Below are 15,088 nucleotides of genomic sequence, written 5' to 3' on the forward strand. Positions count from 1 at the left end.
AAACCCATTTTAAATTTTATGGGTGTTTACCTCATTACTGTATGTTGGTTATCTCATCAAATTTCATAGCTCTCGCATTCAAGCATTCTGATAAATTTTGTCCACAGCTGTAGTTCTGTCTGCTCAAAGCTTACTGTAGTGCAGTGTTACTTTTAAAGCTATTTTCCATTATCTAGATTTTCATAGAACACAAAAAAGTATCGCTGTTTGAAAAACTTCTTGAATTTATTTCTTGCGGCATGTCTTGACAGGTCATATTAATAACAATACTAAGCGGCTTCTCAATATTCCTCGGTAAAAACACGTGACTGTATGCCCAGTAAGGAAAACTTTGGTTTTTATCCCCTTTAGATGTCTTGTAGAAGTCTTCTTCCAACAGAGTAAGAAGATGAATATCCCCAACAGAGCTGCAGATCATCTTATAGGCTATTTGCATATAAGTCTTTTTTATTGAATTTCCTATGCTGTTTCTATTATGGGTCACGAGGTTCATGTTGTAAGGTTTACCCTACCTCTACCGTTGGTTGACTCACCAAACGGCAATAGAAGTTATACTGATCACTGGCTTGGTGTTTCTCATGTGGTGGTCCTTAGCACCTGAACTTGTATTTTTTCTTGTTTACTAAAATATTTTGACCGTGCAATCGCAAAGTGCTTGAAAAAGCTCTGAACAGAGCTTTTATGCATCAGATGAGGAAAGGGCTGGCATGACTTTCCTGTCAAAAATTCTCAGTAAGTGGGGAAAATCAATAGTCCTGTTAATGTACTGATCTACTAATATCTTGCAGGCAAAGCTCCTTATAAAGGAAAGACTTTTTTTTTTAATTAGATACCAAGGTATGATAATGGATATCTCTTTGGAATCATTTGTACATACAACTGACATATGTGTACGTATGTCATAGCAAGTGATGCAAATACACTAACTATAACTGAGGCCAATTCTTAGGCTAAATTTATTTATCTTACATCTTCTGAGGGTTTGTTCTGCATTATAGCCCCCATATTGGGGGGTTAGACTGGCCATCTGTTCTTGTTTTTTAGGGGGTGGGTTTGTTAGGATTTTTGTTAAACTGATAACTCCATGTCCTTATTAACTCTCAGCTAAGCAAAACACCCCGGAGGCCAGCTTATGTGGAAGACTTCTTTTATTTAGTGTGCTATATATCTTTTTATTTATTAATAAATACATGGTAAGCCTTGCTTTTTAGAGCTTGTAGTGTAGGTAGTAAATCTCTGTGAGTGTATATAAAGAGCTTCCTTCCATCCTACCTAGTCTGTAGCCTCCTTTATTACATTAGTAGAAGAGTAGCTAATGATGCATTCTTCTTACTAAATGGATCGGGCTTTGTTGTCTGTTTTCTTCACTCCTCCCTCTTTTAAAAAAAAAAAAAAAAAAAAACAGAAAAACTTCAAAAATGACAGCTACTTTGATTACAGAAGTTTTTGTTATGTTTGTAAGTCTGCTTTCAGTTCTGAAAGGAGGAACTTAAATCTGAAAATCTGAATTTGGTTGTCGTAGGGAGTAGTTTCAGTTAGGTATGAGAAACCAATTGTGAAATTAAACAGAAGCTTAAAAAGAATATGAACTACTGTGTTTCAGCAGTAACTACTTCATTGCAACTTCTGCGCTCTGCAGACAAATTTTAGGTTGCTTTTTCTGTCGTGTGTTCTTTTGAGTATCTTGTCCCCTTGCATAGGCTGTATTTCCATTTACTGCTCATTTCTTTCTGTCTCTGTTAATGACCCCTCCATCTTCTCTATCACTTAAGTCTAATTTAGGAATTACTCCGTTTGTCCATTTGTCATGCTCTCTATACAGTCGCTTCTGTGTTCTGTTTCTTTGGGACTGTCTTTAAAATTCATTTGTTCTTTTATGTCTGCAGATTAAGTTTTTATGTAAATAATCCATAATACTAGTATTGGCTGTTGCATCATCATTTTCTTGCTTCCCAATGAAACAGATATATGGCTGAAAGGAGGTTGAGCGGTTTAGCAGGTTGACTAAATTATGCGTGCCTTTCAGAAATTAATTTTTTTGCTGTTTTTCTAACTGTAAGTTGAGGCATACTTTAACCTGGTATGGAAGATTTATGTCTGCAATGAACAAAAACTGTCTCTCTTCCTATAAGAGCGAGTCCTAAAATAGAACACAAATTTTGTCCATTAAAAATGTAAGCATGTTCATAGGGTTATTGAAGTGAGAAATCCAGTTTTATTTATAGTAGGATAGATAACAGAACTGATCAGTAATGTTCAACCTTGCAGGCTAATTGTATTGCTTCTGATCGTATTGTCTGTGCAGGATGCAGAGCTTCTAGGCTCTCCTGCTTGATTTCATTGTATCGTGAAACATCTTGCTGATAAAGACAATAAAGAGCAGTTAGCATTCTATCTAGAAGTCTGTCTGGAGTGCTTTTTCATGGTGAACTGAGTGCATAAATATACCATACAATGACATGCTTCCTAATTGTACTATGTTATTTCTGTATTTAAGTAGGCCATCAGGATAGCCTAAAATTAACATCAGGCCAATGTTTGCTAAAAACAACTGTTAAAAAAAGTAAAACTTCTGTGCAGCCCTTGGTAGGGATAGCAAAGCAGGTTTCTTAACCCAAAATATACTACAATAATTCATTTGGGAAGGCATAGCTTAAACAATTTTAAAATTTATTTTTTTAAATGTTTTCCAGATTCCTCTGAGTTGCATTTGAAGCCGCCAAAATGGTTCTAGCAGATCTTGGAAGAAAAATAACTTCAGCATTGCGCTCGCTGAGCAATGCTACAATTATCAATGAAGAGGTATGCAATATGCATGTGTGATTGCACTATAACATTTAGAAAGCAGAAATGCTGATAGGTTAGACTGATCTTGCTCTCCAGATTAAGTTAATGAGAAATGTGAAGTAGGTTGATGTTATTTCTAAACCTCTTCTTCCTATAGGTAAAATTTCTAAGTAAGATTTGTAACCCTCTGCTAGTACTGCCAAAATCTAGAACTAGTTTTAGACATGTATTATCAGTTCAGGCATAGTGGGTCCCACGGCCAGGGAGTCCTAGAGCCTGGTGGCTGTACAGATGGAGAGCAGCATTCCTGGGAGATGAACCCCACTCTGTGCCTTGGTTTGGGTTGGGGGTAGGCTGTGAGACCATATAGAGTGCTCTGATGCATGTGTTCAACTGGGTTATGGGGACGTGTAGTAGACTGGTAGGAACTGAAGTTGTCAGGAAAAAAAATAGCTTTCAGGGTAAACTTTTTCCCTGTGAAATGTGAGGGTTATGTTTGATGCGGCCTGTACGTTCAAGCCAATACAGTGCATGGTTCTAAAAGCCATTTGATTTGGTATAGTCCATATTTTGTAATTAAAAATTTAAAATGATAAAACAGCACGTTGTGTTGTATGAACTGAAAAACAAGATTAAAAGCTAACTGATGGAATGGTTTAGAAGTGCCTCTGTAATGAATAAATTGCTAGAAACTTTTTTCAAGTAGGCAGGCATATGATCTGTGTCTTAAAGTGTATAGAAAGCAGACTTATCAAGGGTTGTAGTGGTGTTGGCATAATCTTAAAACTTGTGCATAAGGGGAAGGTTTGTAACAAGTCTTCAAGTAGGAGACTACAAGATCTCAACAGAGTCAAATATAGCCTGAATCACCTTTTTTTCAGCAGTTCAAACTCTTCTCCCTCAAGAGCTGAGGCTGTGTAAATGAGGCCATTTATTTAGGTGTTAAATGCTTTCAAAAAAGGTTTCCACTGAAGTCCCACACTCAAAAGTCTTATGACTGTTAAACTGTGTTCCTAAGTCAGGCCCCTGTTTGTCTGAAAGGCATACCCAGAGCAGTAGTCCAGTTTCCACTGAGAATGCAGATGGTGGTATGCCCATCTTGTACTCAAGGAATACTTTTATTTATTAAGGTTGCATTGTGTCAAGAGATTATTGTGCGGCTGTCTGTTACTTGCTTTATCTGTCACTTGCTGCAGCAGTCTTCAGTGAATAAATACACTTTTGCCTATAGGGAGGTTCAGGATGTCTTGTTACCTTACAAGTTGTCATTGTTCCTAATGCATTAGGAAGCATTCTACATTACTTTGTTGTAATATACATATTACAAATTGGGGACCTTCCTTTTTCAGTATGACCCTTTCAAATTTAGGTTGCATTTGCACACGAACAAATGCATAGACTTTTAATTTTTGTGTGTCACTCAATCTAATGATAGGAACACGTGTATTTAATTCATAGAAGCCTTGATTATATGTTAAATTGATCATATTTCAACACTTTCCTTTCAAGCTAGCCAATACAGTGTACTGTAAAACCATTTTCTGTTATGCTCCAAAGGTTTTAAATGCTATGTTAAAAGAAGTATGTACAGCATTACTGGAAGCTGATGTGAATATCAAACTAGTGAAGCAACTCAGAGAAAATGTCAAGTAAGTAAAATAATCAAAATAATGAATTTGATTTTTAAAGTCTGCAAAAGTTGTAGTTTGAGATTACAGAAGAATAACTTTTAGCTTGCATATGGTTTTCTTACAAACCCAGTTCGCCTTCAAGACCCTATGTCCCTTTTAACAGGAAAATGTAATTTTGTCAAAACGTCTAGCCAGTTCTATAAAAAGAAGCTTCCTCCAAAAGAAGTTTAGCCAGTTATTGCTGCTGTTTGCTTGTTTCAAAAAAAAAAAAAAAAAGTTGCTGTCATTTGGGTGGTATAATGGATGGACGAATTCCAGGCACTGCATCTTCGCATGTTCTGTGCTGCATATAAATAGTCTGTATGTGTGACCAGTTTTGTTTCCCTGACTGTTTTCAGATGTGCAGTTCAAGTAGACGCAGGTCTGAAATATGCACATATTCTAGTATATTGCTTTTTGTCCTCCGTACAAAAGTAATGTCTCTGATACATGTCACTTCTCAAAAATACACTCTACCTGAAAAATCAAGGTAAATCAGAGTGCTGCTCCAGTTGCAAAGAATTAATCTATTTTTTAGCTTGAAGTTAGGCTTTGAGCTATGCAGTGTTTCAGGACTTTGTTTTTACTAAAACCATTTCTGAAACTCAGGTCTGCAATTGATCTTGAAGAGATGGCTTCTGGCTTAAACAAAAGAAAAATGATTCAGCATGCTGTCTTTAAGGAACTTGTTAAGGTAGGACTTTGAAATTCTGTATTGCATTACTTCTTTGTACAGCCTGAGCTATGTGGACAGGACAATAGCAAGCCAAATTGTGAGATTCTAGTACGTTATCTACACCTGTACCACCTGTTTGGGTTGTTGTGTCCTGTTTTATTCCAGAGCTGCAAAAAATAGTGTTTTTCTGACTGAAACTTTACTTGCTGGATGTCTGTCTCAGGCTAACTTCAATTGCTTAAAAGCTTAAAAAGCTTAATTGATATTTAAAGACAAAAAAAGAGAAAAGGATTGTTAGTTTCTAGAATGTTTTTGCGTTATCCCAGAAATAAATCTTTGCTACCTTAGTGACCATTTGCTCAAACTACTTATAAGCCTTTCTGTAACAAGCATTCATTTTCTCTATGGAAAGGTGTGGGTTTTTTTTAATGAAAGGGTGTTTTTTGCTTTGTTTTTTGTTTTTCTTTTTTTGTCTATTTGGTCAAGTCAGACCCTGTGTATCAGTAGTGTGTCCTTTTTCTAGTTAACAGAATAGACCTTTATTCTTGGTGAGTATGTACTCATCCATATAATGGCTCTCTAGAATGTATGTACCTTCTACTTGTGCAGGAAGTGAAGCAGTAGCCCTACAATAAGTCTTGTACTCGAGGACTCTCACCAGAAGAGGTCCATCTTGTGCACCGATAGTGGGGTGGAGGTCATATAGGTTCATATGCATTGGTTGGAATATGTGTGACAAATATGCAGGCAACCCTGACTTTAGTGCTTGGCTTTAGAAATAAACTAACACTGTTAGAGTTGAAGAATGATTAGGTATGATGCTATATGATAGCTTGCACAAACTATTGCAGTTCATAGTAAATTAGCAAGTGTCTTAAGACCAAATTAAGACCTGATTATGGAAAAATCAGTTTACCCCATTACAAGTAAAAGCAGGCACCTAGCCTAGCCAAATGTGACATAACGATTCTGTGCTTCTGAAATTCAGTTCTGCAGCGTACATTATGCTTTGTTTTATAGCTTGTAGATCCTGGGGTCAAAGCATGGACACCTACCAAAGGAAAACAGAACATTATAATGTTTGTTGGATTGCAGGGAAGTGGTAAAACAACAACCTGTTCAAAGGTAACTTTCACTGATGTGTTTAGGCTTTTTTTGCATTTTTCATTAATCCCTTTGGTAGGACTTCTCTCTTACCTGTGCCATATTTTTTTACTGAGCGGTTTCTGAGACAAGAGCTGAATGTCCAAAGCAATATTATCTTGGGCCTATTTATAGCTTGTAGGACGTGCATCGAGATTCTTTGTTCATTTAATGAAACACTCGATGAAACAATATTGTATATGGATTACAAAGATTCTCTCTATTCCTTCCTTCTTGGATCTAATGCAAGTACTGTGAGTGGAGTCAATCTCCTTCCGTCACCTAGTTAATGGAACCAGTAGAAGCTGGCCTCTCTGTTAGGTGCCTCAGTTAAGTACGAGCGGGTGGTATGAAACCTCTTCCAGGCCCCAACTCGGTGAAAAAAGGTAGATCTATATTTTTAAGGTTAAAAAAGAATGCTCTGAATCAAGACTTAACCCAATTTTGATGATGGTTGGGAAGAAAGATTATCCTATAGAAAAATGACTTGATTCATCTTTGTTGCATGTTTTAAGTCATCTTCGCTCTGAGATTCATGCTCCCGACTAGACTAAATATATCCATGTTCTGATCTCATAAGAGTTTCCTTGTGTTTCTGTAGACAAACCATATTTTGGAAGTCTTTTAATGAGTGACTCAAACATTCTCTGAGTGTGCGTTGTGCTAATAAAGCTCATTGTTACAGGAAACTAAAGATTCCTTTCATTGCTCTAAAACATATCCCTGGTATTAGAAATAACTCCCTCTGCCCTTTGTCCCAGAAGTAAAGAAGGGAAGAGATGTACTAGCTGTAGCCATGACAGTAGTTAATTTTGAAGTACTTATTAAGAATAGCTTTTTGAAACTACCCAAAACATTATCTGCCATATTAAGAGTAAACAGAATCCATGAGTTATTAAAATGGGAACTGTGGCTATTTATAGTCATTCCTAGCTCAGGAACCTGAAATCAGAAGCTGAGTCAACCAACTATTTTCATCTAACAATGAAAGGTTATTTTTATAACATGCGGGGTTTTGTTTTTATTTTTTTAATAATGGAGGTGGCAACATTTGGTACCTGTTACTGACTGGTTTCAGTTGTAGGCAGAACAACTGAGAGAGACTGGCTTGACTTTATGTCCTCAGTGACTTACTAGAAAATATGACATTGTATAACAGCTTGTGAGGTTTTGGTGTAACTACATCTTTTGTCTTTCTCTTTAACAGTTAGCATACTTTTATCAGAGGAAAGGTTGGAAGACTTGTTTAATATGTGCAGACACATACAGAGCAGGTAAAGAACCAAATCATTAATGACTGTGTGTATTATCTCCTATATTTAAAGATTTTTAGATAGTCCTTTGACTCTACCTGTCTTACAGGTGCTTTTGACCAGTTAAAGCAGAATGCCACGAAAGCAAGAATTCCCTTTTATGGGAGGTAAGCATCTTTCAGAATCTGTTTGGAATCAGTTTTACTCTAACAATGTATTGCTCCTTATTGAACACTTCAAATACTAAGCTCCATTTAGCATTGCCTAATTAGTTAGGTTTTAATATAATAATTGCTCTGGTCAGACTTGAAGTCTGTCTAGGTCAGTATACTATCTGCCAGTAGTAGATGATAGGGAGAGTGTAAGAACAGATCCCATATCTGGGGATAATTTGCTAGAATGTTCTTGCAGCTGTTACAGCTTAAGGACCTGATCAGAAACATTCAGGTGTTCAGAAAGTCATCCATATAGCATATTTACAGACCAAGAGATTTTTGGACCCTTCATTTTGGTTGTCAAGTAATGACAGTAGTAGTGGACCTAAAATAATTTTTATGCATCAGTAAATCACTTTCTGCTACACATTACTGAAAGTGCACTGATTAGGTGCTCAGTTGCATCTTACCTGAAAGAAGGGCTACCAGAACCTAGTTCAGCCTTCAGCAAGGGAGATGGATAAAAAGTACTAGGTGTTTTAGTTCACTAGATAGTAAAAGGAAGTGGCTTAGGAAGTCATGTTTTCACTTAAGCAGTTGTTGCCATGACATAAGAGAAGGTCTATCTTGAAATTTAGGTGGATTTGCAATTAACAAGATTATAGTCAAGTAACGAAAGGTCAGATTAGTTTCTTTGGGAGCAAGGATTTGCACATATGTTGATGTTTCTCTTTGATCAGTTACACAGAAATGGATCCTGTAATAATTGCCTCAGAAGGTGTTGAGAAATTTAAAAATGAAAACTTTGAGATAATCATTGTTGATACAAGTGGACGTCACAAACAGGAAGACTCTTTGTTTGAAGAGATGTTACAAGTTGCTAATGCCATAGTGAGTAGTTCCCAGAAATACAGTAACTTCTGTTATATTAATTTGGCTACAATTCATTATTCATCTCCAAATGTTCTGTGTAGATTTCTCTCTTCTGGAATGTGTCAGCACTTGAACTCCTAGACTATTATAGAAATTACAGACTGAATATAAAAACACATTCATGCAAACATAATAATAGTAGCAATAAACTAAAGCTGGATGATTGGTGCTTTGTAGTTCTGTGCCAGTTTTAATTCTTGGATCTATTGATTCAAGGATGCTTGCCTGCAACTAGACTACAGTTACTGCTTTAACTTTTCATTTTGGGGATCTTTGCACTGACAAGCTAGAACAAAAGATTTTCTGTAGCTATGCGCAGAACTGAGGTTTTTGACTGTCACGAATACTTGCCTTGAAACAGAAGGATTATTGGATAACTTTCAACAGTCTGGATATGTAAATGAAGCTGATGGTTTTTGCATGGGTTTAGAAAGTCTGGCAAGTTTGTGATTCCATGGTCCGACACAGGAGTATGATACTTCCCACACAACTCTTGCTAATAGATAACTTGTCCCATTCCACTGAAAACATCTTAAAAAGCTCTCAGTGTTAAAAAAACAAATGGGAGCTGTTGTTTGACATTAATTGCTTGTAGGCACTAATGAGCTTATTGGTTCAGATACTGACTAAAATCATTCAAAACATAAGTCATAACTATTAACCTGTTAAATTTTCTGTGCTGTAGATTCTTTCACAAATAGCAATACAGCATAAGAGTTTTTGAATCGCTCTTAGAGAATACTGTTTGTAAAACACAGATGTCTTTTTGTTTTGAGGTGTGCACAGCTTTTACAGAATCACAAAGTATGTGGGATTGGAGGGGACCACTGGCTCTGAAGATCATGTGGTACAACCACCCTGCTCAAGCAGGGTCAGCTAGAGCAGGTTGCCCAGGACCATGCCCAGTTAGGTGTTGAATATCTCCAAGGATGGAGACTGCACAACCTCTCTGGGCAACCTGTTGCAGTGTTCAGCCACCCTCCCAGTGAAGAAGTGTTTTCCTGTGTTCAAGTAGAAAATGTACTGATATTCTTACATACTAACCGTTCTTGCATTAAGTTCTGCTGCTGAATGTGACACATGAACGCAATTTAAGAAAGCAGGAAACAATTATTTTCTCTCTCTCTCTCTCTCTCCCTCTCCCTCCCCCTCCTTTTTTTTTCTTCCTTCCAGCAACCAGATAATATTGTTTATGTGATGGATGCTTCCATTGGCCAAGCTTGTGAAGCTCAAGCTAAAGCTTTCAAAGATAAAGTAGACGTAGCCTCTGTTATTGTTACTAAGCTGGATGGACATGCAAAAGGCGGTGGCGCTCTTAGTGCGTAAGTATTGTGATATAACAGGGTGTCCAACTTCTGGACACATGCAGTGTCCAGACAACCATGAATGTGTTAGTGTCTCACAGAAACCTATTCCATGAGAGTGTTACTGTTGTTTTTCCACAGGATGTAGAGATTTAAGTCAGTAAGTTATGTTTTTATCCTACTTCTAGTGGCGCTGTTGATATTTAATGTCTATCAGAATCGGATATTGTGATATATTTCCCACGTTGCATTGTGATTGTATCACATGGCAAACTTCTGTCATCTTAGAACAGCATCATAAATAATGATTTCTGTTAAATCTGACATATCAGAAATTCTTACTAAAAAGATAAATTTGGAATTAATAGGCATGGCTCACTTGAAAAGTGTGCTTCTTATTTAATGTCCAAGGATTTTTCCAAAAGGGAGAAACTCACATCTAATGGTCCTAAAATTGTGATGTGGATCGAGTTTCTGGGTTGTCAATGTCCAGTAACTTAGTTTTCACTCTTGCTTTCCTGAATTCCCTTCTCATTTGGCTTCCCTTAAGCCATGCTGTGTCTTGACAGTCTTCACTGATTAGAAAATGTCACATTTTATCTTCAGCCTTATATGATGACTTAGGTAATTTCTAGCTGCATTTGAATGATGCAGCTTGTATGGAGGCAAGATGATTTGACAAAACAGTCTAAGTTTTTTGTCACCAGCTTGCTAAATCACTGTCTGACTTTGATCTTAAGTGTTGGAGTTTTATAAACTGCTGTGTGCATTTTGTTGCTGTTTATAATGCAGTGATGGAAAACTAAACTTATGAGCAAAGTATAAATACCAGAAGTGAGTTCCAGCTGTCATGAGCTTGCATGTGTTAAGAAGCTTCTGTATGTTTTATACTTTCTGTAGGCTGGAAGCTGAGTTAATCTAAAAGCTGCTGCCAGTGATTGATTCCTCAAAAGTTCTTTTTTTCCTTTTTTTTTTTTTTTTAAGAAGGCAAAAGGTTGGTTTGTTTGTTTTTTCCTGAGCTGAAAATGAGATTGCCATCTGTGGGAGGAACCCAGGGAAAAAAAAGTAATCAATGCCTGTCTCATCTGACCTCCCAGTTCTAGGATGGAGTGGACATGATTCATTTTTCTTTCTGTCTTCTCGTTTCTGAAATTCAGCAATGAAAATGAGCAACTTACATTATTGTTGATCATTTTGAAAACAGAGTGTAGTAGAAGCAGCATCTGCATTTTTTTCAACATGCCAAATGTAGAAACTTGTCAGCTATTGCCAGCTACCCGTTCTGATCCTAAATGTTGAATGTTCTGCATTGATAGTTTGAGGAGTAAGAAAGATGCTTTGGACAGATTGCATTGTGTTGGTGGTGCCTAGTTGATGATGTTAACAAAACATTAGTATAACTTGTTTTTGAGTAAAATATAAAATATATCTTACTGCAGAGTTGCTGCCACAAAAAGTCCTATTATTTTTATTGGAACGGGCGAACACATAGATGACTTTGAACCCTTTAAAACACAGCCTTTCATCAGCAAACTTCTTGGTATGTACTTCTTATCATAATTGTCTTTCAAGTACAATTATAATAAAGTCAAACTGTAATTTTTTTATGTCAACTTTAAAAGGTGGTTTGGTCTTCCAGGTATGGGTGATATTGAAGGATTGATAGATAAAGTAAATGAGTTAAAGTTGGATGATAACGAAGCACTCATAGAGAAGCTCAAACATGGTAAGTTATTCCCTAAGCCTACACAGCAGGTATATTACCATGCACTAGCCATGGCAGGTTCTTTACAAAATGTAGACCACTGGGTTACTTGTCACTACGTATAACTCAAATTAACTCAAGCGCATTGGCCTCTCTCTCCCTCTCTAATAAATATGGTGGTCTAGTAAATTGAGTTGTATACTTTTCTTGTCAAGTGGCACGATAACTGCACGTTAACTGGCTTGAGTGTGTGCCATCCAAAAGCTGTGTTAATGGTGGAAAAGAGGCTTATTTGTCTACTTAGCTATGCACTATAGTATTTACCCAGTAAATACAAAGAATAATTATTGAGAAAGGACAGTAATGCTAAAACATGTGACCTTTGCTAACTTTCTGTTTTTGTTGTACTTCAGGTCAATTTACATTAAGAGATATGTACGAACAATTCCAAAACATCATGAAAATGGGACCATTCAGTCAGATCTTGGTTAGTTATCCCAAAAATATTTTATCAGATTCTCATTTACGTTTGAAGAACTTTCAAAAGCAGTGAAATTATTTGCCTACTTCCGTGATATCGATCTGTGATATCTGTCTGCTGACCTAAAACGTGCTGTCTTACACTTCTGGCTGCTTAATTCAAATTAGCTTTGCATACTCTGACACAGCTTTCACTTTATATTTTAAAACTAGGGTATGATCCCTGGTTTTGGAACAGACTTCATGAGCAAAGGCAATGAACAGGAATCAATGGCAAGGCTAAAGAAACTGATGACTATAATGGACAGTATGAATGACCAAGGTAAAACAAACTTCAACCGCTATTTCTTTTTTCCATTTTTGAACAATCCTATTTAGAGAGATCCTTTTGGAAACAAGACGGGCATAAGGTGTTTACAATGACAGACAGGAGCAATTATCACCCTTACAAATGGCAAAGGGTACACTTGTGTCCCCATAACTTAAACTTCCTGAATAAGTCCAAATATTTAGAAAGTTAGTGTGACAGTTGAGATCCTCTTGCTGCTCACTTGTGTAGAATAGGTGTGATTTCAAAGTGCTCTATTCAAATTAGTGTATTTTAATAAAGTGTAGCTTGCCTCTTACACTGTTAACTTACTTGCACATCTTTAGTCTGGCACTGCTGTCTTCCTACGCACCCTCAAGCTTCTTTTTCCCAATGGTGTAGTCTGGTCACTGGAATTCAAGGTGTGTTGTGTCTAATTGACACACCAAATCTTGCAGGAGAAGCATGCTGTTACCCTTCTGCTAAACCTGTTAATATAGCTTGCGCTGGGTAAGCTGAGAGCATAATTTGCTCTGACAGATTTTTTTCCATCATGATGATTAACATAGGAAAGAGGCCACTCCTCAGTACTGTTCCCGTAAAGTATTATACCTCAGTTATTTTTGTACAACTTTGCATTGTCACTTCTAAAACTAGTTCTGTATTCAAAGGAGCTACATCTAAACAAAGTTTTGTATTTAAATTCTCAGCGAACTTGCTCTTATTATTGCTGTCAGGCTGTAACATAGATGTTTAATGTTTGTCTTTTTTCTTTTCTTTTCTACACTAATTGCAGAACTTGACAGTACAGATGGTGCCAAAGTTTTCAGTAAGCAGCCAGGAAGAATCCAAAGAGTGGCAAGAGGTTCAGGTGTATCTACCAGAGATGTTCAGGAGCTCTTGACCCAGTACACTAAGTTTGCACAGATGGTGAAAAAGATGGGAGGTATCAAAGGGCTTTTCAAAGGTAAAAAGTAAAACACTGACTCGGACACTTGATGTGTGGACAAAGAGAAAGCTTAAAAATGTATGTTTGGTGTTGGGAGAGGAAAAAGGGACACGTGACTATAGAGCAGGAAGTGGGTTGTAGCTAATTCACGTTCATGATATTTGAAAGCTCTTGTATATAACTGTTAAGAAATACTGTTCGTCATGCTGCTAATGGGTAACCAGGCAGGGGAAAAATACAGTATTTTTGGCTTGATCAATGTAGAGTTCATTAGTACTACAATACTGGCACTTTAAACTGTTGTGTGTGGGGCAAGGGTTGTTCATCTTTAAATATCACTAAGCAGTTAGCATAGTAACTTTTGATCATGTACCTGAATGGATTTGAATTCAGAATTAGGAGGCGAAGTACTTCTAGTTTTAGCCTTGTATGTTAATCCATTTGCGTGGGTTTTTTTTAAGGTGGTGATATGTCAAAGAATGTAAACCCATCTCAGCTGGCCAAACTGAACCAACAGATGGCAAAGATGATGGATCCAAGAGTGCTTCATCACATGGGTATGTATTGCTTTTTTTTTTTTTTTTTACAGCTTCAAGAAAGGACTACCAAGCAATTATGGTGGTATACTTAAAATATTAACAGAAGTGAGGAGTGCAATGTGAGAATGTGTGTCTGCATATATTGTATTGAGTATTTCTAGCTTTCTAATGAGAATCAGAAAACTTAGTCTGCTCATTAGGAATGGTTTGCACTTACCAGGGCTTAGTCTAGCGTCTTCATTTGGGTTACGCTCCAGTTAACTGGAGTGATATAGTAGTAAAGCGATTACATCTAACAGACCTTGGTAAAGCATGTCTATTCCTAACTTCCCATCTGTCTAAACTTTGCCTCAAATGATTGAATTTGACAGCCTTTAGTAAACACTCCCATACTGGAACTGTCTCAACTGATAATGATCATTCCTTCAGAGTTTTTCCTTCATCTGGATCTTGGTGCAGAGGTCACCTTCTTAAAATAGGGTTTAAGATCTGTTTAAGATCTGTGTTTGCAGATCTTTCTATAGTTATTCACTCAATTGTCCTTTTTGATACCCCTTTAAACCTGATTGAGCTTCTTTGGCTTTTGCATTTGTATAATATTCAGATTACATTATATGTGCTATGAGACCTCAGAAGGAGCATAGCTGTGCTTCAGAGATAATTAACACATGTTCTCACTTATTTTCTGCAGGTGGCATGGCAGGATTGCAGTCAATGATGAGACAATTTCAGCAAGGTGCTGCTGGGAATATGAAAGGCATGATGGGATTCAATAACATGTAAAGAAGCCTTAATAAAAATGGACCTGGTTGACTGACGATTTGTTGCACCTTCAGTGAAAGGATTTGCTTTCTTCCTTTTTACAGTGATGGGAGTGGTGTTTTGAAATCTTATTCAGGCTTCTCAGTTTCTACACCTAACTTCTGAAGATTATTTTTGCTTACATTAGTTCCTCTCTGCTAACACCTGATGGCACAAAGTATTTCAGTTTAATAAAACAAAATCATGATGTAAAATTTTAATATTTAGAGACACTTTTAAATTGTTTACATCAAAGGGCAGTCATTATATTTGTAAACAACCCTGATCTTTCGTTATAGTAACATGTCACAAATATGCTGTAAAATAAAAGTGGTTATAAACAAGGGAATAGCCTTTTTCTTCAATTCTTTCATAGCTATCCTTTA

General features: G+C 36.8%; 1 protein-coding gene across 5 annotated transcripts in view; it reads left to right on the plus strand.

The window, feature by feature from the left end:
• Window positions 1–15,088, plus strand: part of SRP54 (signal recognition particle 54) — a 36,030-nt gene that overhangs the window by 2,413 nt on the left and 18,529 nt on the right. For 4 of the 5 annotated variants that reach the window (XM_068946445.1, XM_068946442.1, XM_068946443.1 and 1 more), the window contains exons 2-16: window positions 2,694–2,802; window positions 4,345–4,436; window positions 5,067–5,151; window positions 6,154–6,258; window positions 7,484–7,550; window positions 7,639–7,696; window positions 8,425–8,575; window positions 9,791–9,939; window positions 11,361–11,461; window positions 11,561–11,647; window positions 12,040–12,113; window positions 12,320–12,428; window positions 13,210–13,380; window positions 13,824–13,919; window positions 14,593–15,051. In XM_068946445.1, the coding sequence (XP_068802546.1) occupies window positions 2,725–2,802; window positions 4,345–4,436; window positions 5,067–5,151; window positions 6,154–6,258; window positions 7,484–7,550; window positions 7,639–7,696; window positions 8,425–8,575; window positions 9,791–9,939; window positions 11,361–11,461; window positions 11,561–11,647; window positions 12,040–12,113; window positions 12,320–12,428; window positions 13,210–13,380; window positions 13,824–13,919; window positions 14,593–14,684 (1,515 nt within the window). In that variant the 5' untranslated portion in view covers window positions 2,694–2,724 and the 3' untranslated portion in view covers window positions 14,685–15,051. Of the gene's footprint in view, window positions 1–2,693; window positions 2,803–4,344; window positions 4,437–5,066; window positions 5,152–6,153; window positions 6,259–7,483; window positions 7,551–7,638; window positions 7,697–8,424; window positions 8,576–9,790; window positions 9,940–11,360; window positions 11,462–11,560; window positions 11,648–12,039; window positions 12,114–12,319; window positions 12,429–13,209; window positions 13,381–13,823; window positions 13,920–14,592; window positions 15,052–15,088 lie in introns of those variants that run through there. The other variant, XM_068946446.1, reaches the window with a different exon arrangement.

The sequence above is a fragment of the Struthio camelus genome, chromosome 5, assembly GCF_040807025.1.
Source record: "Struthio camelus isolate bStrCam1 chromosome 5, bStrCam1.hap1, whole genome shotgun sequence".
Classification (NCBI taxonomy): Eukaryota; Metazoa; Chordata; class Aves; order Struthioniformes; family Struthionidae; genus Struthio; species Struthio camelus.